Here is a 22,311-nt window from a genome sequence, read left to right as displayed (position 1 = left end):
AGTTTATTATCTCTGACGGACTGTTCGCTACGTGGAAGGATGGTGGTTGTTTAGTTGAACGTTGTGGTCTTTTCGCAGGGAGGAGCTCACTTATGAGATGTTGATCTTGGAGCCGCGCATGTCAGATGACGACAATCCTGAATCTGAAGCCTCCATCGGCACGGCGGACAGCTCAGAGAACATCACCATGGAAACAGAGGGCGCCACCTCAGAGCCTTCTGGTGAGATAGTTATAGGTTATCACATGGTTTGTCTGGTATCAGGCCAGGTATCATGCCCCCAACGGTCTCGGGCTGATATTGGCACGCGGAGGCATGATACTAATTATCACATACTATTTAATCATGAGCTTATTATCACGTACTATTTAATCAAAAGACCATTTTGTTTCCAGAAAATTTTCAGTTTATTACATGTATTATATCTAAACAGTGTAAACTGTGTGTTCACGCTTGTGCGCTGTTCTCTGATTGGTTGTTTCACGGGCACGATACCAGAGCAGCGCACTCTGAGTGGACAGCTACGGGGGCTGATACTGGACATGGTTAAACTCTATATTTTATCAGTATCACTGCCCTGGGCTTTGACACAGTATCATTTCGGCCTTTTCCCGTATCATTCATGGGCGGTTTCTAGGGTACAGGGCCAATTAATACTGTAGTATGTGATAATTTGTATTTATCACATATGAGCAATAACTTGATATTTGATACGCCACTGCTGGCTCCGACATCCACCCATGCCAAAATTCTTGCCCTTTTTTTCTTAATCTCCTACGTCGAATCATTTGGTTAAAAAATAGTGATTCCTGTTGCACAAACACACACTGCAGCAATCTTTACTTCCATAAACATACAGAAATGGAATGTGACGTCGTGCTGTTGCACATGCACGTCACTTCCTGGACACTTTGCATTCACATTAACAAGTCAAAACTCTAAATTCTGCATCATACCCTGCAGTGTGGTTGTCGCCTGTGTGTGTTTGCACCTCCCACGGTGAGTTCTAGTATATCTTAGCCTTTCCTGTATCTTTGTGGTACTTTGCATGTTTGTGTATCCTTTCACTTTCTGAGCTTTAGTAAACATATCAATCCAGCCTAACGCCATGTGCTGCACCGCGGAATAATCATTTGAAGTTTACTTTGCACTGAACAGGAAGTCAGTGTGTGCACGTTTTATTGCAACCAGACAGTAGTCACGCTGCTGTTGACATCACAGTAGATCACATTTGAATATGCAAATAGCAAAACCACATGAATAATGCATTTTGATTCAGTATATCCTGTAACGTTCTAAATTCTGTTTTACTCATCCACAGAGTTCGGCACGTCTCGCTCTAGAAAGTCGGAGGCAAAGAGCAGACGAGCTCTTCGCCGTCAGGCCGACTCCCAGGACTCCACAGACTCCGCTTCCACTGTGTCGTCCTCCTATCAGCCCTCGTCCAGCGCCTCGCTGTCCCCTCACTACCGCTTCCGCTCCTCCTCATCAGGACCGCTGTTCGCCTCCTACGGCCTGGGTGCAGCAGGAGAGTCTGAGACCGAGCAGAAGGCCTGCAAGAGTCGCCTCCGACTCAGACTGAGCCGTAGCTCACCACGAGAGCCCTCAGGCGGCCACCGGAAGGAGCCGGAGTTTGGCTCGGCGCCCCAGCAGCTGGTTCTGTACGGCAGCAACGAGTTTATGGTGTGATGCGGGGACGCCGCTGTCGTGAGGAAGCTGGACATCACCGGGCTGGGAGGAGGGCACGTCCTCGGGGTTTGGTTGAGGCTGGTCACAGGGTCGCAGGCACCCCCTCCTCCACGCAAGCACTGAGCCAGCGCGTTGCTTGACCCTCCCTCCCCGAAAGACAAAGAAAGAGGTGACGTGTAGTGGGCCGTCTTTCCTCTTCAGCTTCTGGGTGGGCTCATGAAAAAATGTAGCCATAACGTCTCCACTGGTCTGCAACCAGCGCTAAGCTATGCTAAGCTAAGCTAAGCTTGTCCGCTTGTCACGTTTACACACCAGCCAAGATGCTGCATGCTCATCCATGACACTTTCTTGTCCAGACATGGTGATGGTGATGATTATTATTATTATTATTATGTTCCAGAGGAATATCATGTACATAGAAAGTCTGTGTGTGTATGAGGGATGGTTGTGCCTTCCCTCTTTCCGAAGTGTGTCAAAGTCAGGTTTCACTTTTCTTTCCTTTCCTTTCCTTTACTACCTCTCCTGTTTTTTGTTTTGTTTCCTCGTCCCTCCTCCTCTCCTGTTTTTCTTTTCCTTTTCCCTCCTCCTTCCAGAGAAAAATTGACACGTCCTCTCGTGCACTCTGGAATAACCATGGGGGGAGTAAAAAGCATTTTGGCTTGATTGATCAGTGTTATGACATCAGGACTTGAATTTTTATATTTGCGTTTTTGCTGTAAAGTATGTGTTTGGTGTATTATTGATGTTGGACAACACGGTATATGTGTGCAAGTTCCGTTCTTCTATGTTTGACTGCGTGAATGAAGTATCAGCTCACATACACACACACACACACACACACACACTCTTCCAGTGCGGTCCAATGACAAGGTGTCATGATGTCGTGTTTACACACAAAAAGATGTGAAATAAAGCAATCCAGATGTGAAGTGTAGGCTTTAATCTTTAATTTAAGACAATAAAATATTTATAAGGGATGTCCAAACTTTTTCCAAGAATCAAATGAATACGGGGAGGGTTTTTTAAATATTTTTTTTTTTAGTTGGAAAAAGGAAATTAAAAAAAGCTATATATTTAAAGAAAAAAGTTTACGTTATTATTATCACTACCGTCATTTCAGCTTTTTCTCTTTACATTGTGCCTTTTTGGTCTATTTTTGCAGATTTGTTTTGTTTATTTACGCAACTGAAGTAAAAATTTTAGATTAGGCTCAGAAGTACTTTTGTCTTCATGAGCCGATGCTTGTGTTTCTTTCACATCTGATGAATTTCCATCATAAAGCTGGAAGTCTTCACATCTCGATTGTGTTATTTCAAATCCACCCATTTGCTGCCTAAGGACAGAATCGTCTTTTTCCTCTCCTTTGATCATTTAAGTTACACTAAAAGCTTCTGGGTCAAAGTTCAAAGCATACATCTTGTCCAAAATGATGTTTTTCTTCTTATTTGAGCAGACCATGCAAACTCTTTGTAGCATGTAAACAGAACCAAAATACGTGAAATCACGTCCCATCCAAATAGCTTTTTTGTCCCGGTGTGTCCTGGTAATCCGTATGGAATCAGTCGAAAACCCAACAATGTCTTTCTTCGTCTTTTGCCGCCATTATATGAGCTGAACGGACAACAACGTGCAACTGATATTCACATTGTGCAAAGGAGAAAGACAAAAAAAAAGTGAATGTCACTGGAAGGCATGCTCTGCTTTCTCCTTTTGTTTCATTTTTTTTTACACAGTGTATGTATGGAAGTACTACTTTATTTATGGACATGTATACTGCAGTTTATGGCTTATGAAGGATACATTATCCTGTGTACGGCTCATGACCTTGTATGATGAATCATGGCGATGGTGAGGCAAGAAAAGAAAGAAAGAAAATACAAATTTAAAAAAATTAAAATGTGTCTCTCATCTGTGCCACACAGTTGTGTTTAAGGTGCAATTTGTCTTGATAAAAACATGATTGGGGACATTCATCATGGTTGTTTGGATACATTCGCTGCCTGGAACGCCTCCACGGTCTCCCTGTACATCTCCGAATGTACTTAGATCACACCGTTACCTACAAATCCTCTTAATTCTGCCAAATCCACCTATGAAGCCAACATTTTCCACCGTGACGGAAATAATACAAGAACCTTACTCTCCAAACTACTGAATCCTCAACCTCACATTTTTCATCCCTATCACAATGTCAACAATATCTTCATTTTTTGCATCATAAGGTAATTTGAATACTTGTGCACTCCTCCACTCCACTTAGCTCCCACAGCTATTGTGTCAACAGATGATTGACCTGATCCGGTCCTCCAAGTCATCCACTTAGACACCAATTAGACCCCTTGCCAACCGCCTTAGTTAAGGAGTGTTTACCAACACTCTCCCCTCTTATCACCCAAATTGTTCACACCTTGTCTACCGGCCTCAGTCACTCCAAAAGAAACCCGGTCTTGATCTGCATGTTCTAAATAACTATCGACCAATACCAAACCTTCCGTTTATCTCCAAGCAACTAGAGCAAATTGTCCATATATATGAATGTGAGTGTGAATGGTTGTTTGTCTATATGTGCCCTGTGGTTGGCTGGCCACCAGTCCAGGGTGTACCCCGCCTCTTGCCCGAAGACAGCTGGGATAAACTCCGGTATACCTGCGACCCTAGTGAGATGTTAGATACTATGTTAGATACTACTAAGTATTAAAAGTTACCATTAATGTACTTGTTGATGTGTGATCACGCCATGTACAGTATATCAAAGAATAAACCTTGTTAGAGGTTAGCATTGTCAGCTAGCTCATATTAAACTATTTTTTTTCATTATAATGCACAGAAAAAGGAAATAAATACAGTACATCTATAAAACATTACAATATCATGAAAGTATGTTAATTTCCATGTGCTCCATATTTGTTTGGGCCTCCTTTTGGCACAGGCAATCTTCCTGCGGCACTGCTCAGGTGTAATGGAAGGCCAGGTTGCTTTGATAGCAGCCTTCAGGTAATCTATCAGTGTATTTTTTTAGCCACGGCACGTTTTTTACATTGGAAAAATGTTGCGGCACACAACGAACCAAAAATGTTACAAAATGTCACCACGACCTCTCACGTGCATCACAAAGTCTATTGGAGGAACATGGCAATCAGGTACGTGTTGCCACACGGACGAATATTAACATTGCTCTGCCACCACGGACACTCGACAATGACGTAATATTTCCAGAAAATGATTAATAAATGTAAATTCTTTAAAAAGTGATATTGGATAATTCCTTACGGCAGGTGAGTTGCTGGCCAATGTATTTGTGTTTGTTTGTTTTTTAATTGAAAACCGGTGTAGTGGGGTGTTTTCACAGCATATGCTAGTCAGTCAAAATACGTTTTATGTAAGCGTCATTGGATTGTATCAGTGTACCTAATGTTTTGTTCGGGGTCGTGGCTAAAATGCATATACGCCAACGGCAGTATATGATTTCATTTCCCATCGGTCACCGCGACAAAGACAAATAAAGTGAATATCGTAAAAAAGTCCAGTTGAAAGAGGAAAACAGGCGTGTAACTGGATGTGTCGCCAAACATTCTGACACCAAAGTTGATTTGTCAGCAGGTGGAGTGTTGGCTTATCAAAGTTAGGATTTGCTAGCGTCACTGCAAAGACGGTGAGTACACGTTACGTCTACGTAATATATATATTACGTCATTAGCATTATCATGTAGGACAGCAACACCTTTTAGTGGCTCAACCAAGCCAGCATTTGTGCTGGAAAATGAATTTACTTTGTCATATTATTTCACTTCCGCTGAAAAGTAAAACTATCCCACCCAGTGTATTTTATAAAAGATGAGCTGCGAATTATTATGGAGCGTTAAGGAGTTCCCAAAAGCTTACGACTGCTAAAAGCAACACTGTCGCCACCAATACAGTGAGAAATGATTATTGTAAATCAAATATCCTACCAGTCTTTTCATTTGTCAACGCTCAACATTGTATAACTTTGACATTTTAACAGTTAGCCACACATTAGAGGTAGAACTTTTGTTTTTGATGTAATAGTTTCATGAAAACTGCTGTATTCGTTGTGACCACTAGATGGCAGTGTTTTGCGTCTGATATGTTTTGTGGCGACTTCATTTATTGTAATAAAAATAATAATGCAGTTTAATGCAGTTGATTGATCCATTAGAGTGTTTATTCCTTTTTTTATTTTATTTTATTTTTTCACGCCACGTCCCCTCGGGAACCTTGGAGAATCTAAAATAGTGACGCCATATCCAAATTAGTTCAACAGTGAAACAGTGGCACTTTTCAGATGAAAGGCTGGACATAAGCCGGTCCCTTCTTAGCCTAAGTTACCATGGTGATACATCTCTTTTAAAAGACAGCTACCTTCGCTGAACACACAAGTCCGGCTTTTCACTCAACACAGCTCACTAGCCAGAAACTGGCTGTGCAGAATACCTCCTTTGTCTCCTAACACAGTGTTTTTAATTTGGGGTTTTTATTTTGTTGTGCTGTCGTGTTTGTGCAGATGTCTGTTTTTTATTGTATTTGAGCCAGCGCCTTTGATTTTTATTTGTACTTTTTCGTTTTGAGTTTGTGCAAATGTTTTGTCATTTGTGTGTGTAAATGTCATCTTTCAAAAGGTTATTTGTGCATGTTCAAGTGTCTTGTTAGTGTATTTTTGTGTTTATTACTAATTTTGTATTTGTGTAAATGTCTTCTTCCAGAGTTGTTTGTATTATTTCTGTTTCTTACTGTGTTTTTTTTGTGTATTTCAATGTGTGTGTTTGTGCAGATGTCTTACACTATGGTTTTCTTTGATTTGGAGACAACTGGATTGGGTAAGAGAATTTGGTGTATCATCATAATATATCCCCCCCCCCCTCCCTTTTTTGCCTTGTATTTAATATATAAATTGGAAAAAATGTAGATGTGTATATATACATATACATGCAATTAATGCAATTATACATATACATAATTGCATTAAATGACATCATTTAATTTGGAAATTGAAAACGTTTTAACACATTTTTGCTGATGCATGATAACATGCAGTATTTTGCAGTATCTTGCCGTGTTTTGATGATTTAAAATACTACCGAAACTTCTTTCCTACGGCGCATTGATATTAACCAACTAACACGACACCTCGCTGATTGGATACGTACCTTTCAACTTTGCTACAAAGACTCAACAAGATGCTCGTTTGGCGTCATCATTTTTTACCTGAGGACTGGAGCACACGTCTTGTGCTGGAAGACACAGCCATCCCAAGGAGAGCGGCCATCTTAAGTGTCGTCGCTGCTGTTGTTGTTGACAGAACTAGCATAAGTATGTGTATCAATGCGCAGAGAAAAGAAGTTTGGGTATTACATGTTATCATCAGCATCTACGTCAAACCATGCAACGTTGTTAGAGGTTATATTTTACATTGTGTTTGTTTTATACACAACACATATTGGAAATAAATAGCACCCGACAAAAAGCAACGCCGGCATCTCTACGAAAGCACGCAACTTAAGGAAACAAGGGGAAATTCAAGGCAATTGGAGCGCCAACTTCAAAATCGACCTCAAGTTAAATGAATGTCAAAGACATGAACTGGACAAATGTTACAGATGACATCATCGCGACTGAAATGAAAGCCACAACTCACACAGACTTGATGCAGGCGTAGGATTAAATAAGATTTGCTTCTTCCTACTCCTTTTCAGGTACAACAACTTGTGCTATTGTACCCATGTGATGTTCCTTCATGTAACTTGACAAGTAATAAACCATGACAAAACAACACAACGTGATACAATCAGATGATAGTGAAGCTAACAGGCGTGTCTTTTGTCTACCGGCAGACACCCAAGCGTGTGACATCATCCAGGTATCAGCCGTCTGTGGCCAGAGGGTCTTCAACGCCTACACCATACCCCGCTGCGACATCACTGAGGCGGCCAGCAAGATCACAGGGTTCGCCATGGTGGACGGCGCTCTCTTCCACCGTGGGCATGTTATGCCCACTGTACCACTCGGCAACGCTCTCGCCTCTTTAATCCACTTCCTGCGTTCTTTCTGTGGGCCCGTGTACCTGGCGGCCCACAACACTGACCGCTTTGACACCCCCGTGCTCATCAGGGTGCTGCGGGAGTTCTCCCTCCTGGAGGAGTTCCAGAGGGTGGTCTCCGGTTTTGTGGACACCTTGTTGCTGAGTAAGAAACTCTTCCCAGACATCGACAGCTACTCCCTCAAGAACTTGGTGCACTTCTTCCTGAAGAGGAACTTCGATGCCCACAACGCCCAGGAAGACGCCATCATGCTGCAGGATCTCTTTAACAAATGGCAGCCTGACAGGAACGCCGTGTGGTGTTCCATGATATAGAGAAAAGATTTTTTCCCCATTTATTGCACTATAGAAGGGTATTTTTAACAATGTCAAATGATAAACATTTTAATCAGATTAATCTGTTTTCATATGAATTGATTAATCACAATTTCCTACTGTCTGTAATATATGGCAATTTTTAACTGTATTTTATTAACAACATTGTATATATTTGTATGAATTAACAGCTCCAAAGGACCCGAACGTCTCTTTAATGGCAGTAGAGCATTTGAATCACACTTGTGTCAAGTGTCTAATTATGAGCAATGAAGGGTTGCAGTCCAAGAAGCCGTAAGTTGAATTCACGCTTTGAGTGGCTTTTCTGGGATTTCCAAGCATACATAAATGCTGATAAGAATACTCTTGTATTACTTTTTTGTTTATTTATATCACACACATAATAAAGATGATGTCATGATAGTTGGAGGTCGGCGTGTCCATGAATGCATCTCGAGAATAAAGAAATAATAGTCCCCCCCAGAATGGTATGGAGACATGGTTTGAGTTGGAGAGAAGTTCAGTGTGACTGTGGAGACCATACTGTGCCTATATACTATACAGTAGCCAAGATGCACAAGATTAATTACGACAAAATAACAGTGAAACCGCTGTTAAGGTGTTATTTTGACAGCCTTGGTAATTTAATAATAGATGGAGCTATTTCGGTAGCAATTCCAAAAACATACTAGGTTAATTGGCGACTCCAAATTGTCCATAGGTATGAATATGAGTGTGAATGGTTCTTTCATCAGCTGCTTCCAACATCAAAATACTCCACTCCATCACGACACATGAGCTATCTAGCAGAACATTTTTTTAAATCTCCACATTTGTTTGTAATTCCATATTTATTTTTCTCGCTTGAAAATGAATGTTTTTTTTTACCATTTGCATAATGCTTATTTGTCGCCCTCTTCTGGCGAAACACTATACTAGCACAGCAATTCTTGTATGATTGGACCCACCCCTTGCTTTTCTATGTGTCCAAATAAGCCTTCACATTTCTTTCTGCGCCTCCAGGTTTTCCTTTCATTTACTCGCCTCCTCCCGTTTTTTTGTCTTCTTTCATTTTCCCTCCTTCCAAGAAAAATATCCAAGTCCTTGCACTCTGTGCACTCTGGACTAACAATGGGAGGACAAAAAATGTTACCACATGATCAGTGTTACGACATCAAGACATTCATTTTATATTGTTGTTGATGCTGTAATGTGTGTATTATTTTGTATGTGTGTATGTTAGCTGGCACGGTATATGTGTGCAGGTTCCTTTTTTCATGCTAATCACACTTGGGTCGATCCTGTACTGAGTATGCCTTTATTATCGATGATATCGATATTTGAATAGACCCCTTCTTCCGCTCATAGTATGAGTAAATGCTGTTTCTTCGTGTTATTTTATAATAAATCGGTGTAATATGTTGTGTTTATTAGATAAGTGAAGGTTACGTAAACGTCAGCCGTTGTTGCCGGTGTACCCTAATGCTAGCCGTGTCCAGGGTGGTGGCTAAAATGCAGCTGCGACACAGCAGCGAATGACTTCATTTCCCATCGGTCACCGCGACAAAGCGAAACGAACCACCGAATAACGGAGAAGAGTCCTGTGGAAAGAGAAAACAACAGGCGAGTGCGGATGTGTAGCCAAACATTCGGAAACATTCTGTTCCACATAAGTGAAAGTAGACTTATGAGCAGGGCGACTGTTGGCGTATAAAAGTTCGGACTTCACGTCGACTTCAGTGTCAGTGCAAAGACTTGACGGTGAGTACACACTTTAATTTACTTTTATCTATTGTAGATTTTTTGTCATTTATTGTCTTCATACACGGTGTGTTTTTTTATTCACATTTGTCTCGTTTTATTATTGTGTGTTTGTGTAGATGTCTTTCAGGGATTTTTATTTGGGTGTTGGATACGTGTATTTTTAAAAAATTATTATTTATGTGTTTGCTAAAATGTCCTCTCGCACTGTGTTATTTTTTAAACAAGTTATTGTTTATTTGTGTTTTTTAGTGTTTATTGGAGTTTGTGAAGTTTGTTTAATTACTTTTTTTAATTTGCGCATTTTTCAAAATAATTTCAGCTTTGTGTACATATGTCATGTTGCAGATGCTTTGTTTTAAATTAGTTTTTTCATTATTTTTTATTATATATTTTTATTAATTGTGTTTTATTAGTGTTATTTTTGAATGTATTTATTTTATTTGTTTTTTTTTATTTTTTATAATTTGTGAGTGCGATATTTACTAAATGATTTGTGTGTTTGTGCAAATATATTTTGACTGATGCTGTGTTTGTGCAGATGTCTTACACGGTGGTTTTCTTTGATCTGGAGACAACTGGATTGGGTAAGAAGCTTAAAATCATCATTCTATTCAATACACATTAGTAAATTAAATATACACATTAGAAAACATAAATATATATATTCAACATAAATGTATATGAAAATGATTACAATTTTTTTTTGCATTGAGTTTAATAGTTCTGTTTTAATTTAGTTAAATTGTCATGGCTCAAAATATGTAAATGTTTTTAAAATGAGTAATATTCCATTTGTATAAATAATTCTAATTGAACATGAATTATTGTTTATAATATTATATTATTTTGAATGTCTTCTTTAAACGAACTCATGAATTATGATTGTAGTGATGGAATAATTGGAAACTACCTTATTTGTACCTAAGTAACCTTTCTCTAGTTGTTGCGTTTACTTTAACCATCTGCATGAAACGTTAACGTCTTCCCACTGAGGTCACATTAAGGGAAATAACAAAATGGCAGGGTTTTTTTTATTTCCTGTCTGTCAAAGTGTGGCTAATAACACACATTCTAGTTGTTGCTGAAGGTTGATATGGAATTGGACAAATTGTGTTTTGTATTGTTTTGCTGTTTTGTTCATGTTTTTTTTTCACCAGTCCACTCTAGCGGGGATGCACAAATGTGTTTGTTCCACTTTCATTTCCTGTCAGGAGTCAAAAAGTCCAGAGTGGCATCTATCCAAGTGTGAGCCAGTCACATGACATCCGGAATATTAGCCAATCCCATTTAGTCAGGACCAATCAGACAGCAGCACAATCAGATGAAACTCCATACTAGGTATAAAACCATGATGGCTACTGTTATGTCATGTTATGTTATATCAGTTGGTTTTGTTGAATTGGCCACTAAAATGAATGAAATATCTACAAAGTCATCATTGTACTCTAGAAACTATAAAATAGAGCCATTATACGGACATCTAGGTCATATTCCTTTTTTATTAACTGATTGTGATCTTAAATTGTATTTGTATATGAATTAGTCTTTATCCATGGAAGGTTCTCATACTTGTTGTAAAAGTCTGATCACCTTCTGGTGAGCTTGGATATATAATCCTCCATCCACCCTGCATTGGAATTGCTGCTCTCCAGCTGGTGCTGCTGTAAAAAAAAAAAAAGAGCCTTCCCACCCCCTTCAGGATGAGGCTTGTGCTGCAGTGCCACCGCATGATATTTCTGTGCATTTTATTGTCTGATTTTGAAAAATAATATTAGTCTGGAGTTAATGACACAATCTACACAATCTGTAAACAGCCATGGTATCGAATAAATGATTCTTCAGCATTGTATTATTGGCAACATGCTGGCAAACTGGCAGGCACCATGATCCTACTCAGTGCACTCTTAGGTTTCTGATGAGTATTCATTCATTCATTCATTTTCTACCGCTTATCCTCACGAGGGTTGCGGGGGGTGCTGGAGCCTAGGCGAGAGGCGGGGTACACCCTGGACTGGTCGCCAGCCAATCACAGGGCACATATAGACAAACAACCATTCACACTCACATTCATACCTATGGACAATTTGGAGTCGCCAATTAACCTAGCATGTTTTTGGAATGTGGGAGGAAACAGGAGTACCCGGACAGGGAGCACGGGGAGAACATGCAAACTCCACACAGAGATGGCCGAGGGTGGAATTAAACCCTGGTCTCCTAGCTGTGAGGTCTGCGCGCTAACCACGGCCGTGCAGCCTCTGACAAGTATTTGATCAGGAAATTCACATGTTCATGAACATGAACATTCACATGTTCTCATATATCTTTCCATAATAGGTTTTGTATGTTTATCTTACATCACGCATTCTTTTCACTGTTGACCTTTTGTGCTGGTGACAAAGTGGCTGCACGTGGTGTTCAACCCTGTTGTTGTTTAGACTTCTGCTTTGAAACAACCTTGATGTGCTCGCCAATGTTTTGGTTTGGACTTCATAGAAGCTCAGTCAGTGAGCTTTGTCTTTGCCTGCAGCTTGTGTGATCGCCGTAAATACAATAATTCATCAACAAAATGAAATAACATGTCATTTTTTGCCACTTCCTGTTGATGAAAGGATGTTCACTACTACAAATTCAAGTCAACTGAATTAAAGAGAGTTAAAGAGAAAAGCTGAAAACAACCTTCTGTATCAATGTAGTCTTTTTGAATTGTGTTTCAAGTCATAAATGAAGCTAACAGGCGTGTTTTTGGCCTCCCGCTAGACACCCAGGTGTGTGACATCATCCAGATATCAGCCGTTTGTGGCGAGAGAGACTTCAACGCCTACACCGTTCCCCGCCGCGCCATCACCAAGGAGGCCAGCAGGATCACAGGGTTTTCCGTGGTGGATGGCGCTCTGTTCCTCCGTGGGGAATTCGTGCGCACCGTCCCACTCCGCAACGCTCTCACCTCTCTTATCGACTTTCTGCGCTCCTTCTCTGGGACTGTGTACCTGGCGGCCCACAACGCTGATCGCTTTGATGCCCCTGTGATCAACAGGGTGCTGCGGGAGTTCTCCCTTCTGGAGGAGTTCCAGAAGGTGGTCTCCAATTTTCTGGACACCTTCCTGCTGAGCAAGAGGCTCTTCCCGAGATTTTACAGCTACTCCCAGAAGTACCTGGTGGAGCGCTTCCTGGAGAAGACCTACAACGCCCACAATGCCCTGGAAGATGCCAAAATGCTGCAGGAGCTCTTTCACAAATGGCAGCCAGGCAGGAATGCGGTGTGGAAGTCCTTGATATAGACAAAAAGACAGGAAGCCATATCGCTGACCTGTGAAACATTTTAATCACTTCTATTATCAGATTTATTGCAGTATGGAAAGTCACTTTCATATCCATCATGGTATTTTAATAACCACTTCTAACACCTTTTCTACTCATATGTTTTGTTACCTCCACCAAGGAGCCAATGTTTTTAATCGAGAGTGCTGCTGTGGTAGAGAAGCCACTACATTTTGGTGCAGACTTGGGTAATAAAAAAGAAAAACAAACAAACTTGTGTCTGTGACCTAATGTGATGCTGAAATTCTAAAAATATATATATATGTACACCTCAACTTTGCTAAAATAATTGTCAATTTTTTTAACATATGTACACAAATAATATCATGCAGTCATTATCACAACAAACTTTCTTTCTACCAGCAGTCCAATTGTGATTCATTTAAAATTGTCATTTTAAAAATATATATTTTCATTAAAATGTAATAATTTTTAGTCTATGAGCGTCTGTCTTTTGTATTTTAGCAATCAAAATATGCAAGGACGGTAAGTTTATAAGTTGCTGTGTGAACTTCATTCGGCTACCGCTAGAGGGCGAACCATTTGTAGTTAAGTTCAACACCCACGAAGAAGAACCTTTTCCGGTGTTTTAAATGGTGGCGGCAGTTTGTTTTTGTTAGATTTTAATGCTGTTATGCTCTCAACTACTACCAAGTACAAGGTGCGTTTCTCGAATTGGCTTTTACTTTCTTGTTTATTCGACGTACAAGTTTTAAACGTTTAGGTTTAAGGCTTGGGGACGAGTATAAAGCGAGATGCAAACGTCGGAAGCAGAGGACCTGTCTCAGTTGGCGTTGGTTTTCTTCGACTTGGAGACAAATGGACTCAGTAAGTTTTATATTTACTTTTGTTGTTAATGTTAAATATATTTGAACCGCACAACAACAAAAAGAAACAAGAGAACTGGTTACACCTGCTAAGTTGTGTGTGTTTGTCACCAGGCCAGAGATGCGAGATGGTCCAGTTGGCTGCGGTGAGCGGCGTTCGCTGTCTGAACCTGTACACCGTCCCCCGCTGTCCAATGGAGCCAGGCGCCGCAAGGGTGACGGGCTTCAGGGTGCGCCGACAGAAACTCTACCTCCACCGACGGCCCGTCCTCACCAAGACCTTGCGGGAGGTGCTGGTGTCCTTCATCACATTCCTCCAAGCGCTCGGACGCCCTCTCCTGGTGGGACACAACATCCGCCGCTTCGACTGCCGCCCGCTGGCCCGAGCGCTCGATGAGACGGGCCTCAGAGCTTCGTTCGAGTCGTCCATCTCGGGATGTGTGGACACCCTGCCGCTGGCCCGGGAGGTGCTGAAGGAGTGTGGCCTGCGGAGCTTCAAACAGGAGCACCTGGTCAGGGAGATCCTGGGCATGGACTACAAGGCCCATGATGCTTTGGAGGACGTTCGGGCCTTACAGAGGCTCTACCATGTGCTCCATCCCTCACCTGAGGTGGTCAGCCGCCATTTATTCAGTCTGAGTGTCACACAGGAGACCACCCCAGAGGTGGCCACCGCTCACAAAGGGTCCGGTCTACTGCCTGGACAGCGCCTCCTGTGGCAGCATGTGAAACAGCCAGTGGAGGACAGAGTTGTGGCACAAGACACACCTTAATATTTGAATTATTTACATTTTTTTAAAACCGTTTTGTCTCTAGCTTGCTCACTGTCCACCACATGTTTTTATTTCAACTTCTGAACTCTCATATTCAGAAGTACCTACATTGTTCAATTAACTTTTTATTACCAAATAAATATTTAAAGGCTTTACTATTGAACGCATTATGCACTTTTGTTATTAGCAGATTCTAAGCTTGGTGGTACCATCAAATAGATGAAAAGGGACCTTTTGATTTAATATATAAATACCTACATGACAAAAGACAAGCTGTATTTCATACTTTACTAAGACTAAATGACAACTTCTCTTATGGAACACATTACTCTCAATAAACCCTTTATGAAGTCGCATTACCATCGTAACAAACTGACACACATTCAACAGTAGTCATAATTAAAGGGAAATCCTACAGAGCAACTACACATGACAACCCACACAGAAAGCTTTCTAGATCTTCCAGAATCAGCACCTATTCCAGCTGAATTTCCTTGAATTTCCAAAACGGTCTGTTTAAATTTATTCCACCCACACCCTCGCCTCTGGGCACACCCACTCCGCTGTGATTGGTCATACTCAGCTTGTACAGCTGATAGCTTGTACCCAGGAAAGACCATATAAGGAACCTGTGATGTCACAGGGAGCCTTCTTACGTCATACCCGTCATACTCAGCTTGTACAGCTGATAGCTTGTACCCAGGAAAGACCATATAAAGAACCTATGATGTCACAGGAAGCCTTCTTTTAGCTCACTTCCAAATACGCAAACCTCATTATCTGAAACGTTCTCATCGTTTAACAATACAACATTTTAACTACATTTATAGGTCAGAAAAGTCTACTTTAAGAAAAAGTTATCCGTCCACATGGAGGGCAAGTGGTTAGCACACAGGCCTCACAGCTAGGAGACCCGAGTTCAATTCCACCCTCGGCCATCTCTGTGTGGAGTTTGCATGTTCTCCCCGTGCATGCATGGGTTTTCCCCGGGTACTCCGGTTTCCTCCCACATTCCAAAAACATGCTAGGTTAATTGGCGACTCCAAATTGTCCATAGGTATGAATGTGAGTGTGAATGGTTGTTTGTCTATATGTGCCCTGTGATTCGCTGGCGACCAGTCCAGGGTGTACCCCACCTCTCGCCCGAAGACAGCTGGGATAGGCTCCAGCACCCCCCGTGACCCTCGTGAGGATAAGCAATTGAAAATGAATGAATACATATCCATCCACACAGTTAAAGTTATGTTACTAACGTACATTAACATTAATTTCACTGGTTTTTGCTACTTTAAGTTGACCTTGTCATGGATCTTCCACTCCATCCGGGAGTAGATGATGCTACTCAAAGCATGTGTTGTTGCATTGCGCAATAAGTGCCGCGTTACAACCGATACACCTCATGGTGTTCAACTCCCTAAAAACAGTGACATCCCCTCTGCTCCTGGTTCCTCTGGAAAATGTCTGCCCTCTTCCTATTATGAATCGTCCTTATACTCCCATACCCCTCAGGTCAAGGGAAGGGGAGTTTTCGATATCTCAACGAGTCCTCTTTGCTTCTCCAGGTAGAACATCCTGACTCGGTTGACTGTGATGTATTGCGCTCGTAAAGGTCATGTTATCACTGCAATCTTGTTTATTTGAAATAGACAGACGTAAGGGAGACTTGCATTCTTTACCTTTTGGGTTCTGTATAACAATATTCAAATAAAAACAGTCAAGAGGACATAATAGTACATGTTGGCTCTTGGAAAAATATATACATGTTTACATATGTTATACATGCTTCCAATTATTCAACATCGTGAGGGAATATAGTCGATGTGAAGAATAGTATCCCTTGCAAAACACTGATATTCATCTGTATTGTAAGAAAATGAAACAGGAAGTTGCAGCGACTCACTGAGAAAGGAAGTTTAGCAAAAAGACAAAACCCACCATATACGAAGGAGCTGTAGGCTGTTTTTTTTTTATTTTCACAATTTTTACACAAGCAGCATTTTATTATTTTATTATTTACTGAGAAGAGTTCACTTGAGGGCGGGATGAGGTAATTCAACGTGAGGTGGAGAGATGACGTTAGAGAAGCAACGTGAGCGCCCACGATTGGATGAAGCAGGTTTTGAGACACTCCCCTGGGTCCAAACAGCATAATAGAAAACTTTTGACTGTCAAGGCCTTCTGGACTTACACAACGACATTGTCTGCTGAGCAGAAAAGAAAAGAACTTTCTTTCTGTCAGAAGAGCGTAGACTATATATTTGTTACAACCTCAAACGGCGTAAACGAACAGGAAGGAAAGGAATCCAAATGAACTGAAGTTTGCCATTGATGCAGTTTTCACTCTGATCTGAGGTGCAACTTTAAAGGACATTCAGAGGGGGTTGTTGACCAGCGTGCAATCACGATCATCCTTCCTGGATTAGGATCATCAGTTTTTACGTGGAACTGCTTTAAATCTCCAGCATATTTATCGGGGTAAGATTACGACACTTGCATTATGCATTCATTCACTTTCTACCACTTATCCTCATGAGGGTCACGTGGGGTGTTGGAGCCTATCCCAGCTGTCTTTACACTCTGGACTGGTCGCCAGCCAATCACAGGGCACATATAGACAAACAACCATTCACACTCACATTCATACCTATGGACAATTTGGAGTCACCAATTAACCTAGCATGTTTTTGATTGGCTGGCGACCAGTCCAGGGTGTACCCCGCCTCTCGCCCGAAGACAGCTGGGTAGGCTCCAGCACCCCCCGTGACCCTCGTGAAGATAAGTGGTAGAAAAGGAATGAATGAATGAAAGTTACATTTGAAACAATAAAGTTTTAACATGTGTTAATGTTGCTACAAATGGAAGTGGAGCCACCAAAGTATGTTTCGTTGTATACTGTGTGCAAGGACAATAAACATCCATATATCTATCTATACCAGGGGTCGGGAACCTTTTTGGCTAAGAGAGCCATGAAGGCCAGATATTTTAAAATGTGTATCTGTGAGAGCCATATACATTTTGAATGCAATAAAATGTGTGCATTTTTATGTAAGACCAACAGTTTTAGATATAATGGACTCTAATTATGTAGACCAGGCACACGACCCCACGCCAATGGGGTGTGGCCAGCATACTTTCGTGAGCAGCGCAGTGTCTAATAATAAATCAAATACTTGCTGCCATTAATGCAACTTCTGCTGCTGCATGGTTTTGAACCGTATTCAGTACACGTATTTCATTCTTTTGGCCATCTTCACCAGAAGGCTTGGTTCTGCAGCTTTAGCTATTTGACTAAAGGAGGAAAGTTTATATTTACATGTTGACATCTCAATGACCGAGGTAGACTACCGCATTACCCAGTAATAATCGAGTTTTGGTGTTTGACCTGGAAAATATCATCAAGAAAGATGGATATGGTCGGCCGTATTGCAGTAGAAAATAGATGGACGGATTAAAATGCATAAGAAAGTTTTGATTTTGAATATTATTTTTAACAGTCATTTCTGTGATGTTTACTTTAAAATGTTAGCAAAAATGCATTTTTATTGTGGTAAGAAATGCTTGAGAGCCAGATACAGTCATCAAAAGAGCCCTACCTGGCTCCCGAGCCATAGGTTCCCTACCTCTGATCTATACAAACAGAACAATGAAAAAACAGAAGTCTTAGCCTTCAGTCCAGTCAATAATAAATAAATAGAAATAGTGCAAAGCCCCTTAAATAATGACATATGTTCCAAGTAAATGGAACTATTTGTCACATGGTTGCAATGAAAAGGCTGTGTCCCATACTCGAAATGTGATATTAATAATGATAGTGTAATCATAGTGTCAACATTTCAGACTGAACATAGGGTTTTCAACATTCCAGTTAGGTAACAAACATTTGGAAGTAAACAAGCTACAAAGCTAACTATGTAGCATTCTCACCTCTGTTGGTATGGCTGCTCATTTGGGTGTGCAGATGTCTTCTTACAGTGTGTTATTTTTTGTATTATTGTTTTTTTTTTCATATGCTTTTTTAAATTTGTGTGTTTGTGCAGCTGCCTCCTTACAGTTTTTCCTTTTGTAAAAATCCTTTGTGTTCTGAAACTGTTTTTTGGTTGTGTGTGTTTGTGCAGATGTCTTACCCGGTGGTTTTCTTTGATCTGGAGACAACTGGACTAAGTATGAGATTTTTGTCATCATAATCTCCTAAATATTTCTAACTATATATTTTAAATGTTTTACTACATATTTAAGCATCAGATAATGATGTTTGCACATTTGGAAGTGAGCCCTGAAAGAAGTTTGGCATGGCTGTGCAGGCTCGGTTTTACAGAGTTTTTTTTCTACCGACGTCAATGCGATCGGGACTTCCTTATATGGGCTGCAGATTGCCTGCACTCACTAAACGTGGACCTGTACGTATCCGGAAGTACTCAGGAATCCTGTTGGGAAACATAAAACGCTTACAGCTTTCATGGAAGTGCAAGTCAGTTTTCTGAGTGAAGAGTGTTTAACCATGCATGTTGTTATGTTGATGGCTAAACTTACCGGATACAGGAAGCGCTGCGCCGAGTTTGCCCAAGTGTTGCCGTAAGGACTGGAAGGTGGACGTTTTTGCTGTTGATATTTCTTTTTTAATTTTTTTTATTTAAACATTTTTTATTTTATTATTTTTTATTTAAAGTATACATATATATATATGTATATATATATGGTTAGCGCGCAGACCTCACAGCTAGGAGTATGAATGGGGTATGAATGTGAGTGTGAATGGTTGTTTGTCTATATGTGCCCTGTGATTGGCTGGACACCAGTCCAGGGTGTACCCTGCCTCTCGCCCGAAGACAGCTGGGATAGGCTCCAGCACCCCCGCGACCCTCGTGAGGAAAAGCGGTAGAAAATGAATGAATGAATGAATGAATATAGTACAGCAAATGCAGGGTTGTGGGTCTTCAGAAAGGAAAAAAGTATAAATAAAAGTATATTAATAATCATAAACCCACCCTCGGCCATCTCTGTGTGGAGTTTGCATGTTCTCCCCGTGCATGCGTGGGTTCTCTCCGGGTACTCCGGTTTCCTCCCACATTCCAAAAACATGCTAGGTTAATTGGCGACTCCAAATTGTCCATAGGTATGAATGTGAGTGTGAATGGTTGTTTGTCTATATGTGCCCTGTGATTGGCTGGCGACCAGTCCAGGGTCCAGTCCTCTCGCCCGAAGACAGCTGGGATAGGCTCCAGCACACCCGCAACCCTTGTGAGGATACGCGGTAGAAAATGAATGAATATTGTCAAACAATCAGAAAAGCACACACCCCACAGTGCATTGCATGTCTGGAGGACAACCTTGATGTGCTTACTGATGTTTTGGTGAGCTTTGTCTTTGCCTGCAGCATGTGTTGATCGTCTTAACACAGTGCTTCTCAATATAGTGGGGCGCGCCCCCTGGGGAATAGTTGGGGGGGAAGGTACAGGAGGCTTTCATTGGGGAAATTGAGGAAATGTTTGGGGAGTAGATGGGACCAAGATGTAGCCACAGGTGATGCTAACATCTACACATGTGATGAAGTATTAAAACAAGGACATCATGACCTGGCTTAGATAATCCTTCTAGTCACAACACACACACACACAAACACACTGTTTATCATAACACTGGGCCATAATCAGTATGGTTTTTATGACATTGACATACATAAATACATTGTGTAAACCTTGTCATCACCTCACTGCCTGTGTCTCTGAGCTGTTCAATCAAAAGTAACAAAGCTAAACAGGCATGTGTTTGAACTCCCCACAGTCGAACAACATCATTATCCAGACATCATCCAGATATCAGCCGTCTGTGGCGAGAGGGTCTTCAACGCCTACACTGTCCCCCGTTGCCGAATCACTCGGGTGGCCAGCAGCATCACTGGATTTACCGTGATAAACGGCACCCTGTTTTGCCACGGGCAGTTTGTGCAAACCGCCCCACTCGTCACTGTTCTCAACTCATTCATCAACTTCCTGTATTCCCTCCCTGGGCCCGTGTACCTGGCGGCCCACAATGCCTGTGGCTTGGACGCTCCTGTGCTAATCAGGGCGCTGCAGGAATTCAACCTCTTGGGGAAGTTCCGGGGGGTGGTCGACAGGTTTCTGGACACCCTGCTGCTGAGTAAGAGGCTCTTCTCACAACTTCAGAGCCACTCACTGAAGTTCTTGGTGTCCCGCTTCCTGCGTAAGACCTACAATTCCCACAATGCCCTGGAAGACGCCACTGTATTGCAGGAGCTGTTTTACAAGTGGCAGCCGGGAAGGAAAGCCGTGCGGAAGTCCTTGATATAAAGAAAAGACGGGAAGCCATTCAGCCTAAATGTGAAAAAATGTCTTTATTACTTCTATGATGACATTTATAAGTAATTTTCATATTCATCAGAAAATATTTCTTGGTGTACAATTGATTCATATCAAATTGTAATTTTGAAAATACATTTGCATTAAAATGTATTGAGGTTATGCTATGAGCACATGTGTTTTGTATCGTAGCAGGCAAACACACAAAAACTTGATGCTCATGTCAGAAGAATGAACTTCACTTATGGCCAAGAGGGGAATCGAACCCCGGTCTCCTAGCTGGGTGCCCTGTACGCTAACCACTCGTCCAGCAGCCCGGAAAGAGTACATAAAATCGTGAAAATCGCTTAGCCAAACAGTGCAGCGAAAAAGTCATGACAATCATATCAGCTCAGTGATCAAAGCTAGCTTCCCCTGTCCACACGGGAATGTTCCCGGGATTCATTTTTGGTGGGTTGAAAAAAAGCATAGGTGCTAAGGTGAAGCCATATCTATGCCCATAACAATCAACTTGAAAGCGTCTTATATATGCTCATTTCCTCACGGCCTGTGCTTGCTTCACTCCACTGCGCTGCCTGTTGTTTTTAGGATGCATGCAAGATTTTGAAATGCCTGAGTGGGCTAGCCTCCATCATATTTAACTGTTTTGCTGACTTTGCACACTCCTACTTAGAGCGCTGAGGTCTTGAAACCAGTCTCTCTTATATATGGTCCCATGACTCGACTAAACATAAGCCAGATGGAGCCTTTGCAGAAACTGTCACTTTGCAAATGAAAACTGCTCCATCTGTGGGGTGTTTTAAATCAGCACACACCTTGATGCATTGGCTTTTAACGCAGAAATTCAGATATTTGTGTTTATTTTATTGTATCAAATGTGCTGCACACAGGGCTCACAGCTAGGAGACCCGAGTTCAATTCCACTCTCGGACATCTCTGTGTGGAATTTGCATGTTCGCCCCGTCCCGCCCCTCCCACATTCCAAAAACATGCTAGATTAATTGGTGACTCCAAATTGTCCATAGGTATGAATGTGAGTGTGAATGGTTGTTTGTCTATATACGCAAACCTCATTATTTGAAACGTTCGCATCGTTTAACAATACAACATTCTAACTACATTTATAGGTCGGAAAAGTTCCACCCTCGGCCATCTCTGTGTGATGGTTGCATGTTTTCCCCGGGTACTCCGGTTTCCTCCCACATTCCAAAAACATGCTAGGTTATTTGGCGACTCCAAATTGTCCATAGGTAT

At 41.5% G+C, this 22,311-nt stretch overlaps 3 protein-coding genes across 8 annotated transcripts in view; all 3 read left to right on the top strand.

The window, feature by feature from the left end:
• Positions 1 to 2,788, top strand: part of LOC131130787 (unconventional myosin-IXa-like) — an 87,894-nt gene extending 85,106 nt beyond the window's left edge. For all 6 annotated transcript variants that reach the window (XM_058074773.1, XM_058074772.1, XM_058074774.1 and 3 more), the window contains 2 exons: positions 79 to 221; positions 1,321 to 2,788. In XM_058074773.1, the coding sequence (XP_057930756.1) occupies positions 79 to 221; positions 1,321 to 1,688 (511 nt within the window). In that variant the 3' untranslated portion in view covers positions 1,689 to 2,788. The remainder of the gene's footprint in view (positions 1 to 78; positions 222 to 1,320) is intronic.
• A 6,584-nt stretch (positions 2,789 to 9,372) lies between these two features.
• Positions 9,373 to 13,510, top strand: LOC131131668 (DNA polymerase III subunit epsilon-like). Its single transcript, XM_058076570.1, has 3 exons — positions 9,373 to 9,819; positions 10,361 to 10,406; positions 12,580 to 13,510. Exons 2-3 carry the CDS (start codon positions 10,361 to 10,363, stop codon positions 13,098 to 13,100), a joined length of 567 nt encoding a protein of 188 aa, XP_057932553.1. The 5' UTR covers positions 9,373 to 9,819; the 3' UTR covers positions 13,101 to 13,510.
• Positions 13,511 to 13,669: 159 nt separating this feature from the next.
• LOC131131667 (uncharacterized) lies at positions 13,670 to 14,907 on the top strand. The gene is made up of 2 exons (XM_058076569.1): positions 13,670 to 13,968; positions 14,082 to 14,907. The coding sequence occupies exons 1-2, from the start codon at positions 13,896 to 13,898 to the stop codon at positions 14,738 to 14,740; spliced, it is 732 nt and encodes a 243-aa protein (XP_057932552.1). The 5' UTR covers positions 13,670 to 13,895; the 3' UTR covers positions 14,741 to 14,907.
• Positions 14,908 to 22,311: the final 7,404 nt, after the last annotated feature.

The sequence above is a fragment of the Doryrhamphus excisus genome, chromosome 6 (assembly GCF_030265055.1).
Source record: "Doryrhamphus excisus isolate RoL2022-K1 chromosome 6, RoL_Dexc_1.0, whole genome shotgun sequence".
NCBI classification, from domain to species: Eukaryota; Metazoa; Chordata; class Actinopteri; order Syngnathiformes; family Syngnathidae; genus Doryrhamphus; species Doryrhamphus excisus.
Note: the sequence above shows the minus strand (reverse complement) of the source record. Positions and strands in the feature narration are given on the sequence as shown.

Excerpts from the sequence above, each read along its gene's own strand:
- LOC131131668 (XM_058076570.1), top strand. The coding sequence starts at position 10,361 with ATGTCTTACACGGTGGTTTTCTTTGATCTGGAGACAACTGGATTGG. Across the intron at positions 10,407-12,579 it reads TCTGGAGACAACTGGATTGG|ACACCCAGGTGTGTGACATC; the intron begins GTAAGAAGCTTA and ends GCCTCCCGCTAG.
- LOC131131667 (XM_058076569.1), top strand. The coding sequence starts at position 13,896 with ATGCAAACGTCGGAAGCAGAGGACCTGTCTCAGTTGGCGTTGGTTTTC. Across the intron at positions 13,969-14,081 it reads CTTGGAGACAAATGGACTCA|GCCAGAGATGCGAGATGGTC; the intron begins GTAAGTTTTATA and ends GTTTGTCACCAG.